At 45.7% G+C, this 14353-nt stretch overlaps 1 protein-coding gene across 3 annotated transcripts in view; it reads left to right on the forward strand.

Moving 5' to 3' along the window:
* The window catches only part of SLC6A20 (solute carrier family 6 member 20), a 42533-nt gene extending 38286 nt beyond the window's left edge, over positions 1-4247 (forward strand). For all 3 annotated transcript variants that reach the window (XM_010589868.3, XM_003409700.3, XM_064274676.1), the window contains 2 exons: positions 1531-1696; positions 4034-4247. In XM_010589868.3, the coding sequence (XP_010588170.1) occupies positions 1531-1696; positions 4034-4180 (313 nt within the window). In that variant the 3' untranslated portion in view covers positions 4181-4247. The remainder of the gene's footprint in view (positions 1-1530; positions 1697-4033) is intronic.
* The last annotated feature ends 10106 nt before the right edge of the window (positions 4248-14353 follow it).

Consider the following 14353-nt stretch of genomic DNA (forward strand, 5'->3'; position numbering starts at 1 on the left):
CAAAGGACCCCCCAACACCTTTGACCTGTGCAGTTTTGAAAGTCCCAGCTGTTCATGTTATATACCTGAGTATTCACGACCTAGAGTCAGGCTAGGTCAGCAGCATCTCGGGGGCAGGTAATGGTTTCTAAACAAAGTCTTACACTCAAGGCATAGATACTCAGGACATGAAACAGGTACAAGGAACAGGTGGCTGTGGTTGCAACTGGTGACAGCCACACCCCACCCCACTCAGCCCCTCCTGCGTGGCTGCCTTTTTCACTGTGGGGATCAATTTTAAAGGTCCTGGGCAGGAAGCAGGAGACCCACCCAGGTTTCTGGCTAGTCCTGCCCCGGCTAGCTGGGTGTCCTCGGGCAAGTCACTTCACAGTCCGACTGTGGTCCCCCCCTTTCCCTCGCAGTGGGGAGACTGGGCTGATCACCATTCCCCAAAGTGCTGAAAATAACTTTCATATTTATTTGTGTTAGAAAAAGGCATGATTAGCCTATCAAATTCACAATGAAACAGACACTGTTGCTAAAGTTAGGGAAGAGTCAATTTAAAGAAAACAGAGGTAGCCTGTGGACATGGCAGAAATCAAGATGGTGGACTAGGTGAGTGTTTGAAGCACCGCTCAGCTTGTCTCTGGGTCAGCTCCTGCAGGCCAAAGTCCTTTTTACCCAGGGTTTGGCTTTCCCTCTGCCTCACTGTCTTGGTTACCTAGTGCTGCAGTAACACAAACACCACAAGTGAGTAGCTTTAAAGAACAGAAATGTATTTTCTCACAGTCTAAATCAGAGTGTCGGCCATACTGATTCCTTCTGTGGGCACTCTCCCACTTTCTGGTGACTGGTAATGCTTGGCTTTCCTTTGCTTGTAAACAGGTCCTCACACATGGTGTCTGTCTTATACCCCAGTGTGTGTCTCTGTTTCTATTCTGATCTAATCACTCAGAAGTGATTAGGTTTAGAACCCACCCTACCATGGTATGGCCTCATTAAAATGACAAAAGAAAATCCTTATTCACAAACAGGGTCACATCTATAGGTATAGGACATCAGGGGGCACAATTCAATCCATAGCACTCAGCGAACCTGCTCCAGATTCAAGGAACAAAAGAGATTTTGCCCTGGGGACATTTCTAATGGGCAGTAGAGTCACTGTTGGCAAAGGGCAGCAGGAAGAGGCGGTGTGAGGCAAAGCCGCCCTGTCATTGAGACTTGGCTTGACAGACATCCTTCTTGCTCTCTGTTCCCGCCGTTCCTGAGAATTGCCCTTCTGCTCTGCAACAAGGAGCCTTCACCAGAAGGCTGACACCTGGAAGGTATCTTCTAATGTCCCCGTATCTGTGGGGTGGTTGCTTTGCTGCCCCTCTGTAGTGGCCTTGGCCCTTCTTCCCTGCTCACCCCCAACACTACTCTCCCCAGAAGGTACTAGAAAGGGCCCAGTGGCCCTGCACAAACATCAGTGGTGCCCAGAACAGAATCTTTGAGACCCATAGGGTCCAGCAGCATGGATAATCAGACTTTCTCTCCCCTGTTTTCAAATAGATTTGAAAGTGACCTTCAGTCCATGACCGGCCGCAGTCTGAACTGGTACTGGAAGGTCATGTGGGCCGGCGTGAGCCCACTGCTCATCGTCAGCCTCTTTATCTTCTACCTGAGTGACTACTTCCTCATGGGGACCCTGCAGTACCAAGCCTGGGATGCCTCTCAGGTATCTTCCCTGCCCTGTAGGGCTGGGCTGGGCCCCCAGAGCTGCTCACGAGCACAGGTCTTTAGTTTTCTGAAACCAAAGAAACACTTGCTTCCAGTGATTTGACTAGGTTATTTGCCCCAGCATGGAAACATCACTGAGGTACTTAAGAACACTTAGCCCTGGATAGCAGAGTGGGCTTTGAGTTTCTAAACACGTGCCACCGTGAGTGAGTGTCCTCATCGAAGCTCCCTGGTGGACTTTTTCTTGGGAACCGAGGAACAGTCTCCCTGTAAAGGTGCAATTTCCTGTCTATTTCCTTGGCCAGCAGGCCCTCTGACCTCCTTCCACCTAACGTTCCTTAGGAAAGGCCAGTCAAGCTGGAGGGCATGGCCCCTGACCCCTGATCCCTGGAAGGGACCCTGCTGAGGCCCGGGTAGAGCAAGGTCCTGGGTGCTTGAGTTGCTGGATCCTGGGAGGGTCTGGGCTGGCCCCCGGCATGGCTGGGACAGAACGGCTCACACGGGGAGCTGGGCAGCGGCTGTTCACCAGCCAGAAGGGCAGTATTTCAGCATATAACAACCAGGACAGCCGTATCTGTGCCTTTGGTCTGAGTGTCAGCCTGGCCTGTTCAAGAGAAAATTTATTTTTTGAGAAGAGTAATACCTACTGACCAATTTGGATTTCTTTTCCTGTGGGTAAAAGATGCTGTTCTTTCATCTAATAGTGTGTGAGGTATGCGCAGAGGGGTGTCCAGGCCCCCATGGGCCAGCTTACACCACTCCACACATGCATGGAGCTGACACAGGTTTGGATCAAGCAGCAGCATCATGGTGAAAGACCAGTTTTTGTTTTGTTTTGTTTTCCTCTAATCCCTAGCAGACTGATACTTTTATAAAATGCAGTAAAAACGAATTACTTGGAAAATAAGTTGAAAAAGAAGATATACAAAATACAAGCTCCATTTTTTTTTTTTAAATTAGATTCAACAGATGCAAGATAACTGTCAGCTTGCTAAAATAATTCCTACAGGCATCATCACAGTTTCTGTACTTGCGTGATTGCAGATAGAGACAGCTGTGGGCAGGTTCACACACCACACTTTGAGTGGCTTCTGGGTTTATAAATCACACTTGGGTTTACGGCAAGCACCTCCTCCCATTGGGTGTAGCTGTTCTGGGGTTCCTTCCTGACAAGGCGGCACTTAGCCAGGCCAGCATTTAATGGCTTGGTGGCCTCATTTGAGGTTTATCATCAATCTGAATGTATTTGCATTTAGGAAAAGACTCACCATTCCACCAGCTAAATCCAAAGGTCCACCAAGGCTTCTTTTAAGTTTAGGGCTATACTGTCCAATATGGTAGCCACTAGCCACATGTGGCTATTTAAACTTAAATTAGTTAAAATTAAATAAAATTTTAAAATTCAGTTCCTGTATCCCACTGGCCACATTTCAAGTGCCCGGTAGCTACATGTGTCTGGTGGCTACTGCATTGGACAGCACAGAATAGATCATTTCCACAAGACAGAACAGAGCTGCCCCCTAGGCTTTCCGAGGCTGTAATCTTTACGGAGAAGACTTTCTCCGAGGAGCAGCTGGCGTGTTCAAACTGCCGACCTTCCAGTTAGCAGCGGAGCACTTAAGCACTGCACCACCATGGCACCTTTATAGTGAGTTTTAGGTTGAAAATAGCACTAGATGGTAGTGATGGTGATCAGAGTTTGGGGGTGCCCCCTACATTGAGGTACCCTGAACAGTGGCCTCTAGGAGTCCCTGGGTAGTGCAAATGGTTATGCACTTGACTTCTAACTAAAAGGAAAAGTTGGCAGTTCAGGTCCACCCAGAGGCCCCTTGGAAGAAAGGCCTGACAATCTGCTTCTGAAAGGTTACAGCCTTGAAAACCCTGTGGAGCACAGTTCTACTCTGACACACATGGGGTTGCCATGAGTTGGAATCGACTCGATGGCACCTGGTTTGGTTTTTGGTTTTTTGGATTGGTAGCCTCAAATATAAGCCCCTAGATTATTCATTGTGGTTACTGTTTATTGGTTGCAGCCCTGGTGGCCATAGCTCCAAACAATAGCTCTACACACACAGGTTGAAGCAGGTTCTATTATTCCTAGTCTAGGGAAAAGGAAAAGATGAGGGGAGTCAGGCAGCCCACTCACCGTACTTGCTAGTAGCCTGCAGAGCCAGGGGGCAGCCCTAGGTACACTGACTCCCAGCCCCACGAGCTCTCTGCCCACCCCCTAGTGCCTCTCCACCATGCTGGGGAGCCTGAAGCCTAGAGGGAGCCAGGGCTCTCAGAACGTTCGGCTTGGAAGGATTCATCTGTTGACCCTGAATTCTCCTTTCAGGGCCAGCTCGTGACCAAGGACTACCCTACGTATGTGCTGGTCTTCATTGGGCTGCTCGTGGCCTCTTCTACCATGTGCATCCCCCTGGTGGCCCTGGGGACTTTTGTCATGCGCCACCAGCGGGGAGACACAGCCCCCTTGGCCTGAGAACTGGACTCCCCGGAGACCATTGTCAGCCGCTCACTGTCACAGCTACTAACTACAGAGGCACCTCCTTGGCTGCTTTTTAAAAAACTGAAGCCAGAAGTCCGCAGTCCATCAACTTCCTGCGTCTTTAAAGAAGAATTAGGAACAGGAGGAAAAAGACCCCCTTCAGAGCACCCACACATCACCGAGATGTGGCCCTGTCCTCCCTACCTTCTCTCCCAGGGCTGCACTGTGCCGCCCCCTTGTCATCAGGGAAGGCAGGTTTGTCAAGCCAGTCTTGGAGATTATTGCTTTCTTGATTCTAGGAAAGTTCTAGAATTAAGGCACACTGTGAGTTGAAATTTGACTATAATTTTTATGGAATCAAATCTAAGCATTTATTATTGTTTTGTTGTTGAAACAAACCTAAAATAATAGAGGGCAATCGTTTTACATCAGTTTGAGGAATTAAGTGCCTGAGATGACATATTTGAATGTCAGTGGTGTGAAATTAATTCTCTGTTTTAGTCATGGTGAATATACAATTTCTGTGGTGTGAAATTAATTCTCTGTTTTAGTCATGGTGAATATACAATTTCTGTGTTCTCCCTCCACCCATTGAATACTAATAAGATTGACTGGCCATAAAGAGACGGGGACCCTAAAGGGAGTCGCCTTTCTCTAATCTGAGGTCTCTTACAGGGATCCAGGGCCAGGCCTTCCTACAAAAACTGCCCAAACTATGGTTTGCAGCCCCAATCCTCCTTTGGTGCGGTCACATGACCTGGGGTGTCTTAATAAAACTCATTGTTATAGAGTTGGTTCTGACTCATAGCTACCCTATAGGACAGAGAACTGCCCCATAAGGTTTCCAAGGAGTGGCTGGTGGATTTGAACTGCCCACCTTTTGGTTAGCAGCTGAGTTCTTAACCACTGTGCCACCAGGGCTCCCAGGCTGTCTTATTGCTTAGAAAAAAGGTCAGAAGCCACTGTGAGGATGAAGACGAACCTAACATTTCCACTGACTTAATGCTATATTTGAACATGATGGCCAACTCTTCACAGGAAAGACCACCAACATCACCTATAATCAACTTTATCTGTACATAAGAAAGTTTTCTAAAATGTATGTAATTCAAAGAGAGCATCTTGTCACTGAACACCATCTTCTTTATGACATAGCATCAGTCTACCATGAGAATTTGTCCCCAATAAATGAGAGGTCCCCTTCCAGCTTTAATATTCTGTGCTTCATTGCAATCATGGAATATTCTGGAACGTTTCTTTGAGTTGTTTGAGATGTTGAACCAGAGATGTCTTTTTTTTTTAAACTTGTTTTTCATGCTACAAATTTCCCAACAGCAGAAGTAAGCATTAGAAAGGGCCTCCGCTATCTTAAAAGCTGCCGTTCTGCACTTCCAGCCTCACCTGATGTCATTATAAAAAGATCACTCGCAGATACAGTGTAGGAATCAGCAATTTTTACCCCAAATCTTCAGCCCTCTGATTTCTTATCATATGGTTCATTAGTGTCAAAAAAATCTCAGCTATCAGGTTTGAAGAGTGGACATGCTCAGTAGCAAATACACAGCACAGAGTCGGTTTCTGAATCTCCACGGATCAGTCCCTCCTCTCCTCCAGCGATCACGATCACGGTTCACCGTCTTACAGCATGGGGCCACACCCTCCCTGAGGTTGGTCCCCAGTCACGGTGGCTCAGCCCTGAGCACCAGGTATCCTTAGGAGTGAAAAGGTGTCTCCTGTCCTAAATTGTTCCTTTTTTCAAAGTTTCTCTACTGCAGTGGCTCTCGACCTCGAGTGTCCATTAGAGCCACCTGGTATCATTTAACACCCGATGCCCAGGCCTTGCCCCCCACATCAGGCCATCAGACTCTGGGGGTGAGACCCAGGCCTCAGTAATTTTTATGTGCAGACGAAATTGAGAAGCAATGCCCGAATTAAGAAAGGGAAATGTGTGGTATATATAGGGCTATTGACATCAAAAATGACTTTTTAACAGTTTTTAAGCATTTTTGATCATTTCCAATTGTACAGAAGAGTCATTTCTGCAGAGTCATCTTTGCTAACCAAGGGGGGACAGAAGTACCACTATTATTGAATAATATGCTCAAGATAAAAATGTTTTTAACTGTAGCCATCATGTTATGGACAGATGTGGGCTCTAGAAAGCTTTGTATTTATGCAGGAAACTTAAAGACCCTTGGCTTAGCTCTAAAAACTCAAGTACAGCAATATTTGTTTGTTTTTAAACAACTGTTATCATAAATATAACCCTAAACAAAGAAAATTTGGGGGGGGTTTTCATTTTGTTGTCATTTACAGGTTACGGTTTTAAGAACTTCCTGTTAACCCAATGTTTGCTCTCATTATGTAAACATACACGTTAATTCTGAAAAAAGAGGAAAATAAAGGGGAGAATCCATCTAGTCATCTTTTCCAAACATCTTTCTCTGTGTTTACCTCATGTAACTAGAGAAACCACACCAACCCAGGGTATGGAAAGTGTCACACCAGAGAGCCCACAGGGTTGAGATTCGCAAGGGTTAGATTCCATAAGAAAAAAAAAAAAAGATGCTAATTTGCTGAATTTAAGACAGAATTATAGAAGGGGCCCTGGTAGCACAGCGGTTAAACACTGGGCTACTAACCGAAAGGTTAGCTGTTTGAACTCCATGGGAGACAGACGTGGCCTGTAAAGATTACAGTCTTGGAAACCCTATGGGCAGTTCTACTCTGTGCTGTAGGGTCGCTATGAGCAGGAGTCAACTAAATGGCAGCGAGTTTGGTTTTTGATTTTAAGACAATATGAGCTCCTGTGGATTGCTGAGGATTTTTCCAGCCCTCTGAGAGTGTCCTGGGCGCTCTGCCCGTCTCTCAGTCAGCATCCCCATGTGTACCCACAAAAGGTTTGGGCGTCACCTTAGAACCCCGCCTAAGGGAAAGAAAGTGCAAATGATGACACTAGACTTCTTTTGTATGAGTTACTTTACATGGAATAACAAATGTATGGCTACTGACCCTTTACAGATAGAAAAGCTGGGGCAGAGAACTAACTAACTCACCCATGACTTTCCACCCTAAGCCAGTCAGGGGAGGAAGAAAAAAATACAGATTTGGACACCGCTTTGCAAAGAAAAGCCCTGGTGGCATAGTGGTTAAAGGCTATAGCTGCTAACCAAAAGGCTGGCAGTTCAAATCCACCAGGTGCTCCTTGGAAACCCTATTAAGCAGCTATAGTCTGTCCTTTAGGGTTGCTATGAGTCGTAATCGACTTGACGGCAATGGGTTTGGTTTTTTGGTTTTGTAAAGCACAAAGTGCATCTACGAATACGAAATTCTTGCCCAGAATTGCTTGACCAGTCTTTCATATGTGCATCATTTTTCCCTCTCACTATCACCCACCTGCACAGTATCAGCCTTTTTGAAAGTCACCCAAGTTGTGTATCACAATCTAGTCCCTGGGTAGGCACCAGGGATAACAATGAGCAGGACAGATATGGTCTCTAGCTTTTGTGGCACTGACATTCTGGAAGGGGATACAGACAATAACAACGAATAAATGAGATGATTACAGACTGATCATTTCTAAGAAGGAGATAAATAGGCCAATGTGATGACATAAGGAGGACAATACTTTGTGTAGTCAAGGAGGTGCTTTGTGAACTGAAAGTTGAAGAATGAACTGTTGTTAAGTCCTGTCGAGTTGGTTCTCACTCGTAACAACTCTATGTACAACAGAACAAAACACTGCCCAGTTCTGTGCCATTCTCACAATCGTTGGTATATTTGAGCCCATTGTTGCAGCCACTGTGTCCATCCATCTCATCGAGGGTCTTCCTCTCTTTTCCTGACCCTCTACCAAGCACGGTGTCCTTCTCCAGGGACTGGTCCCTCCTGATAACATGTCCAAAGTACCTGAGATAAAGTCTCGCCATCTTTGCTCCCAAGGAGCACCCTGGCTATACTTCTTCCAAGACAGACCTGTTCGTTCATCTGGCAGTCCACGGTATATTCAATATTCTTTGTCAACACCGTAATTCTAATGCATCAATTCTTCTTAGATCTTCCTTATTCACTGTCCAGCTTTTGCATGCATACGAGGCAACTGAAAATACCATGACTTGGGTCGGGCATACCTTAGTCCTCAAAATGACATCTTTGCTTTTCAACACTTTAAAGAGGTCATTTGCAGATTTGTCCAATGCAATACGTTATTTCTTTCTCAATGCACTCGTCATTGGAATTCCTGGAAGGTCTGTATCGGCAGGGGTGACGGCAAGTGCAAAAGGCCTGAGGTAGGAAAGCACAGAAAGGAAGTCTGGTTGGAATGGGAGAAGGGGGATTGGAGGGGAGCTTGGAAGAGTGTGCAGGGCCTTACAACAGGCCATGGGAAGGAGCTTGGGTTCTGAGGGTTTAGTGTGGGCATGACATGATGTGATTTACACTTAAAAGATCATGGGCTGCTATGGATAATGGATTGGAGAGGGGCAAGGGAGTGGAAGCTGGAAAAATCACTCCAGGAACTACTTTAGTAAGTCTATGAAAGAGATGAATTTGGACATGAATATGGAAAGGAGGTTTGAGTTGTATTTTTGAGAGTTGCCAAGACTTGGTGGATTGGATGCATGATTGGAGGGAGGTGAGGAATGGAAGTCCTGGGTGACTGCTGGCGGCATTTTCTGAGATGGAAAGGCTAGGAATGGAACCAGTCTGGAGGGTGTAAATCATGAGCTCTGTTTGACCATGTTGGATTTGAGATGTCTGTAAATCACGTGGAAATATCAGGTAAGCATTGTGAGATTACTTTCTAGAAATAACTGGAACAAGGGAGAAGTTGAGACCAGATGTCAGTGGGGGGTTGGAGCAGTGAATACAGCTGAACAAAATCCAGGAGGATGTGTGGTTCCAGAGTTCAGAGGAGAGCTTCTTGAATTCTAAATATGACTCACAGCCCGCACTTTCTACTTAAATGCCAGAGTCCACATTTGTACCCAACACTAACAGGAGCTTAATTTAGGACATAAAATGTAACACAGTACCTTAATGGGGGACACTTTACCCTTGTACAGCTACAATAATAAACGGGCAATAGGCATACATCACTGAAAATGGTGAACGTAGAAAGATGAATACCCAGGGCTTTGGCAGAAACAAATTCATGTTCAAAATAATCTACAAAAGGAAGTGCTAAGAATAAACAGACCATATAACCAGTTCGCCTGGGACCAGGGCATTGATTGTAATAATTAAACCTGGCACAGCTCCTAGTTGGCCCCTCCCAGTGAAGTCACATTCATGGAGCCTCTGCATACGGGTGTCCAGCACAGAGGAATGAGGCTGGAGGCTGGGAAGGACGAGAGCTGGACACCAAGGAAGAGCTCCCCACCTGCAGATCTACCTGGGCCTCTCAGCAGGTGTGTGTGCGTACACGTCTGTGCATGGATCTTAGGGAAGCACCGTGTAGATGACAACCATAGAATTTACAGTTAAGAGACCATCAGATTCAACACTCAACTGAAGTGCAAATAAAGTAAGGTCCATGTCTTCCAATTTTGAGGCTGAAGTGCTCACCCCCATGCTTCTGGTTGCGTGACCCAAAATGTATTCCACAGAAGACTGGTCCAATGAGGTGCTCTATGAATAAAAGGTTCCATGGGCCAAAACGTTTGGGTGCAGCTGCTTCGCATACACTCCCTCTCAGTCACTTTTTAAAGCCTGACAACTCCCGCAGTTTAGACAACTCTTTACCTTTGTTTAGTCCTGTCTTTCCAAACCTTTCTCACCACAGATCCCTGTTTTCAAAAAACAACTATGAATACACAGGAGAACTCCATTTACTATATAAAACACTCAGGCAAATGCGCTACATCAGGCTCTTTGCCTAACAGACTGCGGAGAGGGGAGCCCAACGCTCATGCCAGAGCCAGGCCTTCCTGTAAGACGTGGCTTCATGAGGAATAGCTCTCAGCAGTGAAAACCAACAAGCCAGTGGGACAGAACGGAAAGTCCCCAAACAGATCGACAGAGGGGAACTTGGTGGATGACAGTGATGACACTGCACATCAGGAGGGAGGACAGTCAAGCTCTCGGCAACTGGTAGGCCATGCGGGCAAAGGTAACAATGGACTCCATGTCACACTGTACCACATGCTGCAACCCCGGCCCGCCTCCTCCCAAGGAGAGGAGTCTGTCCCCTGCCCCAATAACTTCAGGTTTGGCCATGTGACTTGCTTTGGCCAATGGAATGTGAGCAGAAGAGACCGTGTCACTTTTAAGTGGACATTTTTTCCTTTGTCCCTCTGCAAAGGCAGCTGGCAGCGTTCCACACAGACGCAGTTCCATCACTCAGGGTCCCAGAACGAAGATGCCATTAGCAGAGATGCAGGCAACCTTTCAAGGACTTACAGCCTTGCTATTTTGAGGATGACTTGTTTCCACTGCATAATCAGTATTGATTTTATGCTTTGACCCATGCTTTAACGGATGACACTTCAGCCTTGTACAGCTAGAATAGTAAATGGGCTTGATTGAGACAGACCCTTCCCTCAGTTCACACCCCAAAGTCAATCTCGGATGGAATAAAGACCTATAAGGGAAAAGCACTGGAAACCCTGGTAGCATAGTGGTTAAGACCTACTGCTACTAACCAAAAGGTCGGCAGTTCGAATCTACCAGGCGCTCCTTGGAAACCGTATGGGGCAGTTCTACTCTGTCCTATGGGGTCGCTATGAGTCGAAATCAACTCGACAGCAATGGGTTTTTTTTTTTTTTTTTTTTAAGGGAAAAGCAATGTGAAAAAGTGCCCCCTGGAGCTGAGTCATATGATCTTACACAGGCACCAGAAGTGCTAATCATTTATTGTAAAAATCATTAAAAATATCTGTAAATTTAACGCCATTGAAAGTATACATTTCTTCCACCAAAAGTCATCACAAAGAAAATGAAAAGACAAGCCACGAGCTAGGAGAAAACATTTGTAGTACAGCTAACCACCAAAGAATTAGTCTCCAGAATATGGTGAATTTCAAGAAATCCGTAAGGACAAACAATCTGACAGAGACAGGGAAAAGACCTCAGCAGGCATAGAACCAGAATAGGCGGGCTGGGAGAAGACTAGGAAAAGATGCTCAGCCTCATTAGTGATTATGACAGTAATCAAATGAAGACCAGAATGAGATACTATTTTATACCTACTGGGTCAAAAACCAGAAGTCTGACAATACCAAGCATTGGTGGTAACGTGGAACTGGGAGGAATTTAAACGGGCACAACCAATTTAGAAATCAATTTCATGTTATCATGTCTATTTCAGGCTTACAGTTCCACCATGGGTAACACCATGGAGAAATGCTTTGAAGAATGCTTGTAGCAGCACCTCATACAATAAATAGTAAACAACCAGAAAATGTGGAGATGATCTGGTCTCTCCAATAGAATCTTCCAGAAGGGGCTTCTACAGCCCCCGGGGGGTCTGACACTGCCTCCTTGGGAGCCCCTACTTTATGTTCTACTATTAGACTCCTCTCCACTGCCTTGACGGCCCCTGTTGGCCATGAAATAAAGACGTCCGGGAGTCTGACACTCACCTCTGTTCTGTGTAGAAACTGAGCCGATGCCCACATTCTAGAGAACTGTTTCATGTTACCTTATTTAAAGCCTACAAACTCTGAGGTATGAATAGCTATCTCCTTTTCACAAATAAGAGAAACCATTTCAAGGAGTTCCTCAGCGGCTCTCTTCCTTAGGTAAGAGTAGGGAAACGTGTGTGTGCTAGGCCTCACCTCAGACTTGCTCAAGCAGAACCCCAGGTCTAGGGGCAAGGCTCGTGAATGCAAACATGTAGTTCCAATCAAGAACTGATTGACCCCAAGATGTGATAGATTTGCCAAGATGAGACCATTACTAGGTTGTAAAGCCAGGATTCCAACTCAGTCTTCAGATTTCAAGTTCCATTCCATACCTATCATATGCCAAGCAACGGCCACCAACTCCAGGAAGCCTTCCCTGATGACTTAGTCAGAAATAATCACTCCTTTTCTCTGAATTCTCACAGAAAACTGCCGACATATTCTTTTACTTCCAATACACTATTTACTTCTGTCGAAGCTAAAAACATCAAATTTACCTCGTTATCTTCTCTATAGCCTCTATATTGTTAAGTGCTACTATCAAATATTATTTAAAGAATGAGAAACTATGCTAAAGAAAAATATTTAATTGTACAGTAAAAATTTGGGAACAGGAGGGAAAAGCAGGATCATTTTGCTGCCGAATAGAGTCAATGCTCCACTAACTCACTGAGGATACTGAAGCATACGGTGTGTAGGGGACGGAGAGTGATGTAATACCACCAAAAATTCTGTGCAGCATGTATATTTGAGGACCTTGGGACACAGGAGATGAGAAGAGGAGAAGCAGTAATAAGAGCCTTCAAGGTCATGAGTGAGAACGGAATAAAATCCTCACCTTCAGGGAAATCCGTGTCTGGAAAAGCCAAGTCGGGATACTCTGCTTGCTGGCTTGCCCTCTTTCCACAGCAAGTCACTGGGGAAAAAAAAAAAAAGCGGCAGAGACAGCTGATAGCCTACCCAATATCCATGCTCCTCCTAACAGATCTCCTATATTGACAATGTGCCCAACTAACAACAATCCCAGTTTCCCTTGAACCAATGAGATATAAGCATTTGTCTTTATGATGGCTTGATCAGCCAGTGGGTGCTTTTTCGCTCTCCCCTATTGTCTAGAGGGTCAGTGAGAAAGAGGACGACCCTCAACGAGATGGACTGACACAGTGGCTGCAACAATGGGCTCAAGCAAACAATTGTGAGTATAGTGCAGGACAGGGCAGTGTTTCATTCTGTTGTGCGTAGGGTTGCTATTAGTTGGAACTGAGTCAATGGCACCTAACAACAACTGTCTTCCTGTCTGGATGCTGGATATTATGGCTGGAGCTCCAGCAGCTATCTTGAACCAAGAGGATGGAAGCCATACAGTAGGGATGATGAAAGAGAAAAAGAGAGGCAACCTGGAACATGGATGACATTTTGGAGCCTCTAAGCCAGTCCTGCAGGTATGCACCATCCTAGTGTATCTCAGGAGTCTTAGACAAGCTGAAGGAAAAAAAACCTAAGTCGTTTAAGCTACTTCTCCAAACAACACCCCCATCCCCCTCCCCCGACTTCTTTTTCCTTTTCTTATTTGGGCTTTGGATTTGCCACATTTAGCCCACCTAATCCTGACACAAGCAGTCAGTCCGACTGCCTGGGGACTGACACTGTGCATCCATTGACTCTGGGACCCTCCTCCCACCTCCAACCTCCCTGCACCTCACTGAATCCTGAGAAGGCCAAAGCCTTTCATTTTGTAGCTACAGATAAAAGACTCAGAGCACAAACGGATGACCAAGGTAACACACTGACTACACCTTATTCACACTGAAGCGTCATCAGTCTATCAGCAAACATAGCTTATTTTTTTCCATGGCAAGAAAGGGGTTAGACAAGTGCCAGGCACAGAACGACAATTAGAGGGAAGGACAGAAGGTCATGGGGGTGCAGTGGAGGTGGGGGGGGGGGACTACTGAAAACCCCTTTCCAGGAGGACTCTGGGCCAGCTGCCTTTGCCGGCACATGTGGGGACGCGCATGATGGAATCCGAGGTGGTCCTGCACGGTTCACAAGGGGGAACATGTATAGTGCCCAGATGCCATTTCCAAGGAATTCATCTCACTTCCCACGTGTCCGAAGGCCTTCTAGGCTGCCTGGGTGTACTCACATCGCCATTTCACATGCTCACCACCACCTTGCCGCAGCCTGGAGAGAACATTTTCTAGAAAGCAGTATTTTCCCCGCTTGTCAGGTAAGACCTATATCATTGTGAAAAACAAATTATGACGGGGAGGAGGGGGGATGCCTTTTTATAGACATTATACTTTACTAGATATTTCTCTGGTTTTATCTATAACTTAAAAAAATTATAGGGACTTATACAATTTTTAAGTGATCGTAACTGCCAAGTAGGATTTCAGACGCTATTGATTTTCCTGCTTATTTAAACTGCCTAATTTTTCTATAATGATCCTGTATTACCTTGCATAATTTTTAAAATTCTAAGATTAAAAAAAAGAACATCAACACCTTTCAAGATAAAGTATAGGAACAACACCAGCCGCAG

The sequence above is a fragment of the Loxodonta africana genome, chromosome 22 (genome assembly GCF_030014295.1).
Source record: "Loxodonta africana isolate mLoxAfr1 chromosome 22, mLoxAfr1.hap2, whole genome shotgun sequence".
In the NCBI taxonomy this organism is placed as follows: Eukaryota; Metazoa; Chordata; class Mammalia; order Proboscidea; family Elephantidae; genus Loxodonta; species Loxodonta africana.